The sequence below is a fragment of the Pseudopipra pipra genome, chromosome 2 (genome assembly GCF_036250125.1).
Source record: "Pseudopipra pipra isolate bDixPip1 chromosome 2, bDixPip1.hap1, whole genome shotgun sequence".
In the NCBI taxonomy this organism is placed as follows: domain Eukaryota; kingdom Metazoa; phylum Chordata; class Aves; order Passeriformes; family Pipridae; genus Pseudopipra; species Pseudopipra pipra.
Genome location: NC_087550.1, coordinates 87935823 through 87951376, shown reverse-complemented (window position 1 = coordinate 87951376; position 15554 = coordinate 87935823). Strand labels below are relative to the sequence as shown.

Here is a 15554-nt window from a genome sequence, read left to right as displayed (position 1 = left end):
CGCCCCCCCCAACCTCTGCTTGCAAAAGAAGTACCCTTTTTAACACTGTTCAGGAGATAAGAAGAGTTGTTAGTTTTTAAGATATTCACTGTTCCCAAAAACAATTCATGAATAACCTGGTGAGGAAAGAGTGAGTTAACTGCTTCAGTAAAGCAGAAATTTTATAGTAAAATTTGCTAAACCCTTTTTATAGTATTTATTTTCTATTACTTCTGGATATAAACTAGTTTCTCATACTCTGGTGAAAATATATGTGAGTTAATCTAATTTGGTGTTATGTAGATGTTATGCTATGATTAAATTTACTTATTTTTTCCTGCCCTCCACCATAACGTATTGTGGGAAGGTCCAAGACAATCCTCTATAGCAAGTAGAATGTTTACATTTTGAATCAGTCTTTTAAAAAGCACAGTTTTCTACATTTCTCAAAAAATGTTTTTCTGATTTGTTCTTTGAAGAACTTGTAAGGTTTTTCAGGAGAAAAACAGTGGTTTTCACTCTTTCTGATTGTGGCATCATATTTATGAATTAAAGTTGATTTTCTTTTTGTATTTGCTGACACAAAACAGGAATATTTCTGGGTTTAATTTTATAGATCCCTCAGCTGATGAATTAAGACGGCTAATGATGTTACATGGAGGCCAATACCATGTGTACTATTCCAGATCAAAAACAACTCACATCATTGCCACCAATCTTCCAAATGCCAAAATAAAAGAACTGAAAGGAGAAAAAGTAGTTCGGCCAGAGTGGATCATGGAAAGGTGAGTTTAAGTCTATTGCATTTGGAGATTTCTCCTTTTGGGCAGGAAAAAAAAATCTGAAAAAAAAAGCATTACAGAAGATTGCCTTTTGAGATTATGGGTTAGTTTAAAATTAATCTGTCTTTGTAACAGCTGTAAAAGTATCACTGTTACATTGAAGATTTGCTTCTTAGGGATTGTTCCTTGAGAAACTTCACTAAGAACAGTCAGAAAGTCTCAAGCGTATCAGGAAACTGAACATTATCCTAGTGATTCCATTTAGTGTCCAACCAGCTGACCAGCTGTCATCTCAGAGTTAAATAAGTATTAGGTGATTGTTTTTTAACTTCTTGCTTTGTGCATTGCATAAGTTTCATTTCTTCTGTAAATAAAGAAGGATGTCAATTGAAAAGCATTTTCATAAAATTGTAACTAGTGCATGTAAACATTTATTATGTTGTGACTTTGTAACAAAACAAAACAAAAAATAATACCCCACATTTTATTTACAAAGAACTTATGTTCTTTGGTTCCTCCACTGGAATATATAGGATCAATTAAAGTTGTCCTTAGATCCTTGAAAAGATGGTAGCCAAGCTCAGAGCAGTTAATCTGGTTTGTATCTGTCTGCTTCCATCTATTTCTATGGGAAATAGAACGGGCAGGAATATGTTCTGGAAATTATTCTGTCAGTGTCACGCTATTCTTGAGTAGCCTCTTTCCTAGATGACCAACAGAAACACACAAGGAACTGTTCTGCATATGTACTTGGGAAATCTTATTTGCAGTTCCTGTTTTCAGTTTGCTCATTTTCAGTCCTTTGAATTCAGTTGTTTCATATCATGTATCTTTAGGATAATTTTTTTAAACTTTAGTCAGAAATTACAAGTTTTTGTTTCAAAGAGATTTTAGATGGATTTTTAAACAGTTTTAGGGCCTCACCCCTGAGTTTAAGGACTTGAAAAATTGATTGTAGTTGTGGTTTTAGTGGAAAGATTTGGCTGTTGTCATTGGTGTCATTAGAGCTTGTTATGATTTTAACCAAGTTGGAAAAATCAGTTTGTATACATTCCATAGAGACTTGCTAGAACTTAATATATGAAATCTAAAATTTTCTTTAATGGTGTCTTGTGTTCAGTTCTGCATCACTTGGTTCTGGAAGGTGGTGCTTCCAGAGTAAGTCAGAAGAACAGAGTATAGACAGATAAAGGGTGTTGGGCACAAGGAAACAAGGAATTCACTGTCTCAGTAGAACAGGGTTCATATCAGAATCTGGAATAGAAGCTAATTTCACAATCACCACCTCTCTTTTTTTTTTTTTGTCTTCAAGAATGTTAAAGAATGCTCAGTAGTTAAAAACTACATCTCTGTATATGGCACACCAAATTATGTTCCTCTTTAGATCAGTTGGTGGAAATCTGTGTTGTAGGTATAGAGGTTCCAAGTTTCATAGAATGGTTTGGGTTGGAAGGGACCTTAAACATCATCTAGTGCCAACCCCCCTGCCATGGGCAGGGACACCTTCCACTAGACTGGAAGTGTCTTACTCGGAACTCCATTCAGCCTGGCCTTGAGCACTTCCAGGGATGGGGCATTCACAGCTTCTCTGGGCAACCTGTTTGTGTCTCACCATCCTCACAGTGAAGAATTTCTAATACCTAATCGAAACCTACCGTCTTTCAGTTTAAAGCCATTCCCCCTTGTCCTGTCACTATATGCCCTTAAAAAGCCCCTCTCTAGCTCTCTTGTAAGCAATATGGTGAGCTTGGGCTTTTTTAGTTTGGTTAAGAATCAAACCTAAAATGTTATTGTCACAAATTGCTGGTAAAAGCAGTGTCATTAGATATTCAGTCTTGGCATCCAAGGTTGCAAAATGAAAAGTTCTGTTTGTCTGTGGAGCTTTGATTTTTTTCTTATGTGCAAAGATTATGATTTAGTCCTTAATTACATAATCACATATTATCTTTTTTCACTATGGTACCTGCCACATTCTCTGAACAGAAAAGACTTGAGTTCAGGTTGCAAACTGCTAATACAGTGACTTGGGTTTTGCTTCTTGACTCTGTAACCCTTTTCCTTACTTACTGCATGTGACTCGAATTCTTTGCTTATAATGGAATGAATTATTCCTGTCTTTTACGGGTGCTTATCACTATAGCATCTGTCTGCTTTCCAAAGATTAATGAACTTACCACAACACTTTATTACAATGGCTTTTGTTTTCATTTTTTATTTGAAAGCCACCAAGACATTAATGTAAAACACCAAAAATGTTAATAATTTGGAATACACTGTGGAAACTATTTAAGATAAGATTATTCAGAGTTACTTATCCAAGCATGGTAAGGCATATGTTGAAGTTTATTGCTGCATTAAAAGCTTTGCTTATTATGAACTGTGGTCTGAAGTCAGACTCTAATAAACCTGATGTTAAATGCAAGTAGCTCTAGAATTTTGGTTTAATTAGCATCATATTTTGATTTTCAAATTGAGTGAATATTTTTTGTAAAGAACTGTGTTAATCTAACAAAAATGTGAAGAAAATAGTTTAAAATAATTTAAAAAATATTAGTCTGGTATGACACTTGAATAAATAAAAGCTATCAGTCTTAGAAAAGTACAGCTTTTGGAAGAGATGCCACTTTACTTTGGCACAGTAATTTTTGTGGGGAAATAGTAAACTGAAGGGGAAGGAAATGGCTTTTACAGCTATATCGGAAGCAAATGGAGCAGACCTGCTCTTGAATAGTGGGGCAACCTCATGACAAAGGATATGGAATAAGCGGAGGAATTCAATACTGCCTTTTCCTCAGTGTTTAGTGGCAAGGTCTATTTTCACACCTTGAAGGCCTGTATGTCTAGTGGCAGAGTTTGGAGAAGTGCTACCAAAGGTATACGAAGCATAAATTATGGTTCACTTAAGGAAACACTCTACCGTACCAGATAAAATGCACCCAAGGGAGCTGAAGAAGTTGGCTGATACCAGTGCTATACCACTCTGTCATTTTTGAAAATTCGTGGCAATCAGATGAGGTTTTCCAGAAGACCGGATAAAAGGCAAATGTCACACTGTCTTCAAAAAGCAAAGGAGGGTTACAGGGAATCTAGGGAAGTACAGTGTGATCAGCTTCATCACAGCCACTGAAGAATGGAAGATACCTTTCTGAAAGCTCTGTCTAGGGTAGCAAGTCATGCCCGACCAGCCAGGTTGTCTTCTGTGAGTGAGGTGACTGAACAATGGGAGAGCAGTAGATTTGCTTTGACTACACTAGGGCTTTTGACACAATTCCTTCTTGCATTATTTAAGACAAATTGGGGAGATAACGAGTTGGATAGTGGGCTGCTAGCTGAGTGACGAACTGGCTTGACTGCCTCACTTAGTAGTGGTCAACAGTTCAGAATCAAATTAGCAAATGCTTACAAGGGGCATTTCTGAAGGGTTGGTACCGAGGGCAGATGCAGTTTAATGTCTTCATTAAAACATGGACATTGGTGATGCAGTGAAAAGTACCTTTAGCAAGTTTGTGGATGACTTGGAAAAGAACAGTTGGAGAGCAGGGCTGCCCTTCAGAGAGTATCAACAAACTGGAGGAATGGGATGGCAGAAACTTGATGGAATTAATTCAGCAAAGTAAAATACAGAATCCTGAACACGAGACAGAATTTATTTCATGCAACCAGACAGGCTAGGGACTCGCTTACACCCTTGTAGGGAAGGACTTGAGAATCCAGGGGGACTACAGGTGACCACGGAGCAGCAGTTGTGCCCCTGTGGAGATAGACACTAACAGCATATGGGGTTGCATTAGCAAGACCGTTGCCAGCAGGTCAAGGGAAGTGATTCTTCCAATCTGTTCAACACTTCTGAAGTTACATCTGGAGTTCTGTGTCTGATTTTGCGCTTCGCAGTAGGAGAAAGATATTCACAAACTGCAGTGAATTCAGAGGAGTACCATTAATATGAATACAGGACTGAAAAATGATACATACTGAGAGACTGAGGAAGCTGGTTCTGTTATGCTTGGAGAGAAGACTAGGAGGAGATCTAATTGTTGTCTTTTGTTACCTGTATGGAGGTTATGGAGAGCATGGAGCCAGGTCTTCAAGATGCACAGCAAAAGGACAAGAGGCAATAGTCACAAGTTGCAGTGAAGAAAATTTTGACTGAGTATGAGGAAAAGATTTTTCACAGTAACAGAGAGTAAGCAGTGGAACAGGTGCCTAGAGAGGTTGTGGAATTTCTGCCCTTGGAGATACTCAGCGTTTGGGTGGACTCAGCCCTGACCAACCTGATCTGACTTTAAAGATAACCCTACTTTGATCACTGTTTGGACTAGAGGACCTCCAGAGGTCCTTTTCAACCTAATTTTTTCAGTGATTATGAGTTTTGTGATCCAGGGAATGTGAAACAAGGAACGATACTGAATGACGCATCTAAAGTAGGATTCCTATTGCTGTATCTTAATTACAGTTTGGTAAAAAACAACTGTGGATTCATCTAGTAATGCAGCTATTCCAGAAGCTAAAATCTTGAAGTCATGAACCAGTTCTTAAATAAATGTGGGCTTTTTAATCATCTTGAAATTGCAGCAATTATTTTGAAATATTACGTGATAGGAGAAAATGTCTAATCAGGCATTGTAAAAGCTTAGTTGCTGCATCACTACTTTCTGTACAAGAAAGCTTTTAAACTCTACCTGTGTATTTTTAACTCTGTTTGGCAATGTTAAATGTAAATTATATTCCTTTATGAATGCTATATATGTATGTATCAAACAGTATTTAATTGGTATGTTTTTGAGGCTGTTCTTACTATGCTATTTCCATAGAAACCTTACCAGGTCTCTTTGTATATGCATAACTAGTTTTAATTTATCTAATTGGGAAATGTGATCTCCCACTATATTCTTCTCTAATTGCAGCAAGAAAGCTCCCAAGGGCTTTTGTTCTACTGCTCAGCTCCCCTGGCAGTAGTACAGATCTGAGCTAGTTAAAAAGCGCATCTCCAAGAGAAAGCATTCAGGTATTGAAGAACAGAAGAACGGTATCTGCCACTGAGCTAAATTCTCTTAAAAAGTTTGAATCCAGTTGTATCTTCAAAACTAAATACTGCTCTTAATCTGCTTTGATATGGGAGAGGTTCCTCTGCTCTAAGAAGTTTCAGCATCTCTGACCCAGTGTTCAGTGTGAAGAGTTGTATACAAAGAAGTGAAGTAGGCTGGGAAGGCTGTTATCTCTACTGCCAGCAGCAATACTGTTGTGTATTTTTGAGATGATGTCCCTTCTAAATGTGTGACTTCCCTAAGGATTTTAGCAGTTACTTAAATATAATTGCAGTTTCAGTGGAAGAAGAAAAAGAAGAGGGAGATACATTGCAACACAACTGGAATGATTGCTGTAGATATTTATGGAAAGTGTGTTTAGAAATTATTCTTCTGTCTAGCTTGCATCAGTGTTTTTTCTCACAAGAAGGGGTAATTAGCCCTGTGGAATGGAAAAAGTAGTTCTTTTTTAATAGTGAACCCCATCCTAGCTGACTTCCTTCAAATTCTACCCAAATTTAGTTAGAACATGTGCATTTGCATTGTTCCAAGGTAAAGAGCTCAATCAGCATTGTTCAGGTGGAATAACCTGGACCACTCATCATGGCTTTTTTGACTGTTTATTTTGGGGTTTAAATTAAATATTTAAGCTTTTTGTGTGCTTTGTATGTGTCAGTTGGAAAGAGAAATGGATGTAGACAAGAGAACAACATTACTGTGCAAATATCTTTTGTAGTACCAGTCACCACATCACAAATTACTTTTCGATTCAATCCAGTTAGAGGTGGGAAAGGGGTTGTGAAAGGAACTGCAAGTACGACTGAACAGCAAAAGGTAGTGACCAAAGTAATAGTTTGTTGCACAAGGGGGTTTTTTTTAGCATAGAAGGTTGGGTTTTTTAAAAAATTTCTTAGGCAATAACCTGTTCCTTTTTTTTTTTTTGTTTCAGCATTAAAGCTGGACGTCTCCTCTCGCACATTCCCTATCAGCTTTACACCAAGCAGTCAAGTGTTCAAAAAGGTCTCAACTTTAACAGCATATGCAAACCTGAAGATGCCATGCCAGGTCCAAGCAATATAGCTAAAGATCTCAACAGGGTGTAAGTGTTTTAGATCCTGCAATGCAGATGCTCATCATTCACCTATGATGGGTTTGCATTTATAACTATATAGCATTTTTAAAGTTCATTTCAGCTTTATGAGGGAAGCTCTGAGGCACTGAAACTTGAAAGTAAGGTATAGCTATATAAATAGTTGAGGGCAGAACTACAGTTACCTTGACTTCAAGCCTTGTCTCTAGTCTTTGGACCACAGTTTGCATGATAATATCACCTAGGTGTCCTTGGATATAATATATCTGTATGGAGGCAACAGGCATACATTAAAGGATTATGTCTAGTGACACTGAAAAGTAGGTTTTTATTTCAAAAATAAAAAGCTGGTATCATTTGACTACTTTTGCTAAAGGTGCCTAGGAATGAATATAAATGTATACTAGTTGTTAAGCTCTTTCTTTAGTGTCCTTAAAAAAAAACAGTCACAGCATACATTACGTATGCTAACAGCAAGGTTTAAGTCACGCTTGAGAGAGATGATGGATTAAAAAATGAAATTACAATATAAAAAAAAGTGTCCTAAAAGGCCTAGGACCTTGAGAAAGAAACTAGAACAGAAAGCACCGGTGAAACTCTTTAACTGGCAGAGGAGTTGGAATTTGGAAAGAAACATTCCACTTGAACTCTTCTCTGGATTTCTTTTTCTTTTTGTAAGAAGGTTCCTGCACCTTTTTCAGAAGTACATGTTTGTTCTTTAGAGGCAAGAATCATAACATTATAGAATGCTGTAGGTTGGAAAAGATACCTGGATGTCATCTGGTTCAACGCTACTGCTCAAACTGGGCCAAGGATACTGTACAAGATACTGTATTTTCTGATTTGTACTGAGTTCTTCCACAATCAGCTGATTTATTTAAAATCCAGTTATGCATAATGCTGAGGAGACTCTAATACATGAGTGGGATTTGTTTACATTTAGGAAAAATAAAATCAGTCCCACAAAATAAATATCCTAAACAGTATTTCGTACCAGTATTTTAAACCATGAGTGGTACAATCACCATCACCTCTTATTATTGCATTGTTAAAGTTTTTTTTCTATGAGAAGAATATTCAGATTTCTGAAATTATCAATTTAGTTTGAAAAACATGAGTTTAAAATCCTGCCCTATCCACTGATGCTGAGTATATGCCACTGAATATACTATTTTCAACCACGCAACTCCTCAAAAATAATACGTTTAATATAATTTATGTTTCTGATAATCTTAACCAAATTGTTGTCACAAGTAATTGGCTTTCTGGTTTAACTGCCATACAAGATAGCTAACTATTTCCCACCTCTTTTTGTGTATTTAAATTGCTAGCTTTGGGAGTTGGGAGTGATTGTTGGGTTTTTTCAGCAGATCAGGAGTTTGTACAACTCTTGAAAGCTTTGGTTTTAATACCCAGAGTTAATTTTTTGAGTGAAAGCTTTGTCTTTACACTGTCAGAGTAAATGTAAATTTTCAGTGCACTTGTAGCAGAATACTTTGGTTTATATGCTTATAAGTTGAAAAGTAGTTTGTTTGTTTTTTATCAAAAGCTAAGAACATATTTGATTTTTAGAACTGGAACAGATTTTTTTCATTGAGGGGAAAAAAAATTTAAAATGCCTTAGTCTTAGATGGTATCTCTGTATGAGCCATTCACTTAAGAGCTGGACTCAGTGATCCTTGTAGATACCTTCCAACTGAGAATATTCTGTGATTCTGTGAAAATAATTCTCTAAAAAACAGGTTTTTGTGTATACCTGTCTTCTTGTTTGTTTTTAACTAGATAAGGAAAATCACATGTTTTGATAAAAATATAACCCCTTCTGATGGTTTGCATATTCCTGCAGCATTCATGCTGTGCGTGGTAGTACAGTTCTGTTAACAAATAAATAATTATTGCAGTCCAGTTGGAGACCTCTTGCCAAATTAAAGGCCTTGGCAGCAGCTTTTCTAATGTGAGCATGGTCACTCTCATGTAAACTCCTGGTAGTGCTGTTAATAATAGATGTAATCTGCAAAATCTTTGGTATGGCTATACAATATTTTGTGCCATTGAGAGGATGTGGCTCAGAGTTTGAGATAATTGTCTTGAGAATGTAAAAAACACAAGTATATACTGATAAGGATTAGGAACATAAATACTTAGTACTTGAAATGACTTGTAAATGTGCCTTTATTTATAAAAGATACAGTATTTAATCATTGTATCTGTTTCAGAAATCATATTAAAAAGTGCGAAATGGAAAATGAGATCACACCCAATGGAATAAGTAGCTGGAATGAAGAAGAGGAAGAAGAAAGTGACGATTTTGGATTTACAGAACTGGAGGAGATTCTTCCCATACGGAAACAAAATGGGATTCAGTCTCATAAAGACAGCACTGCCATTTTTAACGGACACACACACACTTCTACCAGTGCCTTAAAGACACAGGATTGCTTGGTGCCCTCCGGCAACGGTGTTGCAAGCAGGTTCTCTCCAGGCCCTGTGCAGGAGGAGGGGAAGACTGAAAAAGGCATGGTTGACTTTAGAGACTGCACAATGCAGCAGTTGCAGCAAAGCAACAAAAATACAGACTTTTCGTGGAGTCCACACAGGACTACAAGTAACTCATCCTCATCTTCATTTTTGCACAGTAATACTAAAATAAATGGTGCTCACCACTCCACTGTTCAGGGGCCTTCAAGCACAAAAAGCACTTCTGTACCTGCTCCTAGCAAGGCAGCTTCCTTACCTGTGTCCAAACCTTCAGATTGTAGTTTTATTTCTGATTTTTATTCACGTTCAAGACTGCACCATATATCAACGTGGAAGTGTGAATTGACAGAGTTTGTCAACAGCCTGCAGAGAAAAAACAGCGGTGTCTTTCCAGGAAGGGAAAAATTAAAAAAATGGAAAGCAGGCAGGTCTGCACTTAAAACTGACACAGGTAGATACTTGTTTAAGGAGGTTTATGTTGAGAAGATGCCTTATATCTTTGTACTTTAAATGTCTAAATGAGACTACATAGGTTAGTATTCAATATTCATATTACAGTCAGACTATCTGGAAAAACTTGCTGACTTGGATGCAGTGAAAACTAACTGATCCAACTGCTTTTGGCTTTGTTTGGGTTTTTTTAACTTAAAATGTGACTTAATGTGATACTCTGGTCTATATTGAATTCCTTCTCATAGAAATACCATTCCTGACGTTACCAAGATATGTGGATTGATCAAGGGGAAAAAATACTAATATATATCTATCTATATCTAAACATACACGAGTCTGTAGTTGCTGTGTGAAAATCTGTAGGGAAAAAACAGAAGAAAAAATATTATTGTTCAGCATGAAAATTTAAAAGATGAGTAACATTTGGAAGTGAGTTAAAATTAAAAATATTTTGATAGTAAGAGTTTTATATAGGTCTGTGTCTGCTTAAATGGGTAGTGGTGTCATATGAGACTTCTGAACCTGCCTTGAAGAGAAATGTTTTATGTTATTGCATCAAGGGCCAAAGTGAAAAAACTTGTGTAATTCATGAGAGGCAAAGTGTTAAAAACATAGATGAAGTATTTTGCATCTTTAGAATCCCTTGTTTACAGTCTTACTCAATTAAAAGGTTAGCTGTCTACCATTAAAGAGATTCCAACTCTTGTACTGTAAAAATATTTGCTTGTAATCATACGAATATATGCTTGATGATAAATTGCCATATCTAAAAGAATTGTTAGATAATAAATTAACTGGTACTGTGTTTGTGCTAAGACACCCCAGTTCTCAAGCATGTTACCTTATAAACTACCTAGATATATATTTTTAATCAAAAATATGGTATTAGGTAATATATTTTTATTTTCTCTTTGATTTGGCCTAGATGATTCAAATAGTTAATGCCTGTATTTCAGTTGACAAATAGCAGCTTCTTAACCTGATTACTTGATTTGTAAATACACCCATTATCAGATAGTCCTTATTTTTCAAAGAATGAGTTCAAATTGTAAATTACTTAAAACAGGAAAACATTTTTCTGATTACTCAGTAATTAACTCACATGTTAAGCGGAACAGTCACTTGATGTATTGAAGTCTTTTTCACTGTTGCACTTTATGCATTGTTCAGATTAAGATTTTTTTGTTAGATATTGCCTTCTCTAATAAGTCAGCAACATAGACATGGAGACTTGCAACTGCTAGGAAATATTTGTAGTGCTTCAGGTGTGTAAGGTTTTCAATCTGGAGGTATCTTGCTCATCTTTGCTGAATGTTTGTGTGAGTGTAGATACAGCACCAAATGCATGGGAGGTTTTAAACTTATTTTGGACTGTTTCATGAAGAGTAACAGTAGTTCTTAGTGCAACTAAACTTCATCTTTTCAAAAATTCTTTTGATTGATGAACAAAAAGGAGTAAAATTCTCTGTTCCAGATACAGTGTTAACATGGCGAAATTAAGATCCAGTGCCCACAACATGTGTTAACCTCCTTGGATTGGGGGAACTTGTTAGGTAGAAGGTGTTAATTATGACAAAATAAAATAGAAACTCTTAAGTTTAATGCATTGTTTAGGTTGTTTGTGAACTGTTTATGTTTACCTTTCTCAGAGTAAATACCTTCTTGGTGAGAGGAAACAAAAATACTTATGATTTAGAGGTGGTAAAAACTTGTAATAGTCCTTGATGACTACTGTGAGTAGTAACAAAGTGTATAAATTAGGGTTCAAGCTTTCTATTGGTGTATCTTCATACTAGGTAATGTGTCTGTTGCGAGCTCAGCCAAGCCACAGAGCTGTATAATGCACGTGGATATGGATTGCTTCTTTGTGTCTGTGGCTATCCGAAATAGACCAGATCTCAAAGGTCAGTACTTAATTCTCTGTGTTACAGTTTACTCAATTGAGCCTTTAAAAAACCAAACTTGTACACTTACAAAATTAGCTTTGCATATTAATAATTTTTCTTATGTCTTCGATAGTCAGACTATGCAACTTTCATATCTGCTTATTGTTTCTGTCCTGTTTACTTTCTCACAATCCAAAAGCCAAGTGGAGAGAGAATTGGAATTCTCCTTGCTATCTCCTTTCAGTATCTAAACTAAGAAGAGAGAAGTAAAATCTGTAGTAACTATTCTCTGTGATATTGCACGTATCTTATTGAGTCTTGTATTTACCATATTAGAAATCAGAGATCAAATTTGAGTTGTACCAAAAATGGGGTTTGGTCACTCTCTGTTTAAAAAAAAAAAAAAATCCTAATAATTTTCCTGAAGTGGTTTAGGAAACTTTGTTTAACTAGGAAAGTGGAAAGGTAAAGGCTGAGAATTAATTGTCTCTTTGCCTGATGCATATTTTTCAAGGAAAATTTGCTTCTCCTTCCCTTTCCTATCTTACATGTGAAGTGTTATAAGACCTGAAGCTGAACAATTCAGAAGGCGTTTAGAAGCCTGAATTGTATGATCATCTTTAGGACATAGGAGAGTTAGTGGAGCACCTTAGCAAGTTTTGGTGGGTTTGTTTATTACAAATGTACCATTCAGAAATGGAGATCCTAGTTGTTCAGTGCAAACACTGAATTTCAGTGATGCACAAGTCTGAAGACTTGGTGCAGTGGTGACCATCTCACGCCCAACTATCATAGACCTTGGGAAAAAGAGTAAGCTGTACACATGATTCCTCTACTCTCTTCTGTCCAAAGGCAGGAAAAAGATACTCCTGCTACATTTGGAACTTTAAAACCTTATTTCCTGCCAAGTTCCAAATTCCATTACTGGAATATAAAGAATGTAGATCTTTTCTGCAAATACTTTTTCTGTTCCACAGAAGTCTGCCAGAACTTTCAGTGTGTAAATTAGCTTCCATTAAAAACACCATGGAGGTGTTGATACTACAGAAAAGTCAAAAGTTTTCTAAAGATTTGATTTTGTACAGTTAAACAAGTGGAACAGAGTGTTTTGGTATTCTTCTGGTTTACTTAGCTAATAAACATGTTGAAGTTTTTAAAATCAGTACGATGTTTGCTGTATCTAACTAATGAATCATTAGGTCGTTGGTGAAGTTTCACAGCTTCCATTTATACTTGTTACTAGAGTCAAACTCTTATGGCTGTATTTTCACTCCTGGAAAACTTTTCTTTTTTACACGTGACTGCAATAAGACATTAGATTTGTTGTCACAATTCCAAGTCACTTTCATACCTGTTTCTTCTTTAATGCTCTAGGAGCATATAAGCTTGAAAGAAACTATAAAAAATAAATTAAAAGGCTTTATGATCTTATCCTAGTTGTGCTGTTATTAAAATGTAAGCTATTATAGATGTTGACTTTTAAGTATATGCATTTTTTTCCCATAGGAAAGCCAGTAGCTGTCACTAGCAACAGAGGTGCAGGAAAAGCACCACTGCGCCCTGGTGCAAACCCCCAGCTTGAACAGCAATATTACCAGAATAAGCTATTGAATGGCAAAGCAGGTACAGATAAGTCTGTCTGTCTGTCTGTTTTTAACTGCTGTTATAAAAGACTTTTTCCTTAAAAACTATTAATAAAGTGCACCGTGGATACATTTGTTTCTTTCATGTGGGGGTTTCAGAAAAGAAATATCTTTGGACAACGTGGTACACTGTGGCCTCAGGAATAGCACAGCGCCATGACTTCTTGTTAGTTTGCTTCGCTCAGTATGGGTAAATTATTTTAGGATAATTTTAGGTTTTACTCACTTCCATTGAGGTTAAGATAAATGTTAAGTAGTTATTTAAAATAAGAAATAAATACAGATTGTCCAGGATCACTTTTTTCCTCAGAAAGTTAGTTATAGAGAGGAATGTACAAAATAAATTTTAAAAGTCTACTACAGTTTTTTTACTGTGAAATTAGGAACAACAGCATATGGCCAGTGAGAAATTGATTGAAGTTGGCTTTTGAGTTGCATGTGTAGAATATCTGTGTACAATGAGTTAATTTGGGTGGTCCTTAGAGCATTTTAGGTTTTTGGAAAGTCTGTGCAACTTCTGTGAGTTCTCTTTGTTCGGTACTTTGTTTCCTGAAAACCAGGGCATCTGCTGTAGTTTGAGAATTCCGTACTTGCCTGCAGTAATTTAGAAATTTGTTACTTTTTGTGTCCTCAAGTAGTAATGTATTAATGTAAACAAACTATAGTTTTATTAACAAGTTTTATTATTATACTGCCTGAACTGTATTTAGTATGAGAAAGTATATTGCTAAACATTGGCAACTTCAGTGGCCAACAACATTCTGTTTAATCATCTTGAAGGTTAGTTTTTAACATGAGGTTGGTAGAAGTGTGTGTACAAGGGGCAGCTGCTATTTAATTTCAGTTAAGATTTGGATGCTGAGTTTCTCCTTTGTATATGCAGTTTTTACCAACCTTGTGGTAACAAATATTGTTGTTATAAAGTTTACACCTCAGTGAGTTATTTTGGTGATACAAGAGGGGGGAAAAGGCAGGTTGTTCTTCCATGGTTGTTCATGAAACATTAGTATTTTGGAAATTTCCAGTTTTGATTTGGATTTTTTTTAAGACATTTGAAAGCAACATATTACTGGAAGTGATGCCATTTGCTTTGTGTTTTTGCTGTAGTTTACCAACACTTCAAAACTGAGGTAGAATACATGTATGTGGAACCCACTGACCTTTAAGTTTTTAAGGACTTTTCAGTATGCACCAGGCAGAAATAGCTGTGGTTTTTATAGGGTTGGATTTTCTGTAGTACAGCTTGTGTATGAAGTATTCATTGGTTGTTCAGTTTTATGCAGTGACTACCTAACTTTTATTAGGATCTTACACTGGATAAGGGTGTGACTTAATACAATCAAGTGATGTTTGGAGAGTGAGGTGGTGAAATTACAGAAGTTTAGCTGATATTAGGATGTTCTTTGTGATTCACAAATTCAATAGTATCTCTTCTACTGTATGTGTTGCTTAAGGTTACACAGATTTCAACCTCACTGCGTAACAAGCTCAGTTTCTTACTGTGGCAGCTTTTTCTGAATATCCACACATTCATTTCTTTAACTTCAGCATCCAGTCTCACTGGCTTGCACACAGGCAGGCAGCTAGCTCTTTCTTTCTTGATACTTAGGCTGATTGTGCAGCCTGTTGTTTTGGTGAAAGGATTTTTCCCTAACACTCTTTTTATAGTCTCTATTTCATTAGCTGCAGTCCATAATATTTTTTAGTCTCTTTATTAATTTTTATCTCCATGTGCAGTGGTTTTATCAACAGAAAAACCCCAACCTGTTGTTTCTGCTTGCATTCTCATAAGTACATGGCCTGTCTTCCTTTTGGGGCAAAGAAATTACAGTTAGTTGTGGTCTTAGATGAAAAGGTGGAATTGCTGATTAGGCTTCTCAAACACCACAGACACTTCACAGCATATGTTTAACTGTGCCGTGCCAGAGGGATACATGGTCCAGTAGGCACATGTATTGCATGGAAAAATGCTTTTTCTAAAATATCAAAAATACAAATACTAAATTAGGCCATTAAACATACACAATGGGAACATGTTATAAAATGAAATGAAAAGGTAGTTGGGAGCAACTTAGAACATGAGCACACTTTTACATCCATGCTTCAACATGGAACCCACTGGTTTTTGGTGCTTCATATTTTCCAAGTATTCTCTGATTTTGCCTTCTCCAGGTCTTGCTTATTTGAAAAAAGGTTCTAAATTAAAAACCAAGTAAAAA

General features: G+C 36.1%; 1 protein-coding gene across 6 annotated transcripts in view; it reads left to right on the top strand.

Annotated features, from left to right (window-relative positions):
- Window positions 1-15554, top strand: part of REV1 (REV1 DNA directed polymerase) — a 70513-nt gene that overhangs the window by 16509 nt on the left and 38450 nt on the right. For 5 of the 6 annotated variants that reach the window (XM_064646291.1, XM_064646288.1, XM_064646287.1 and 2 more), the window contains exons 4-8: window positions 596-764; window positions 6735-6884; window positions 9092-9804; window positions 11603-11710; window positions 13199-13315. In XM_064646291.1, coding sequence (XP_064502361.1) covers window positions 596-764; window positions 6735-6884; window positions 9092-9804; window positions 11603-11710; window positions 13199-13315 — 1257 coding nt within the window. Of the gene's footprint in view, window positions 1-569; window positions 765-6734; window positions 6885-9091; window positions 9805-11602; window positions 11711-13198; window positions 13316-15554 lie in introns of all 6 variants that reach the window. The other variant, XM_064646292.1, reaches the window with a different exon arrangement.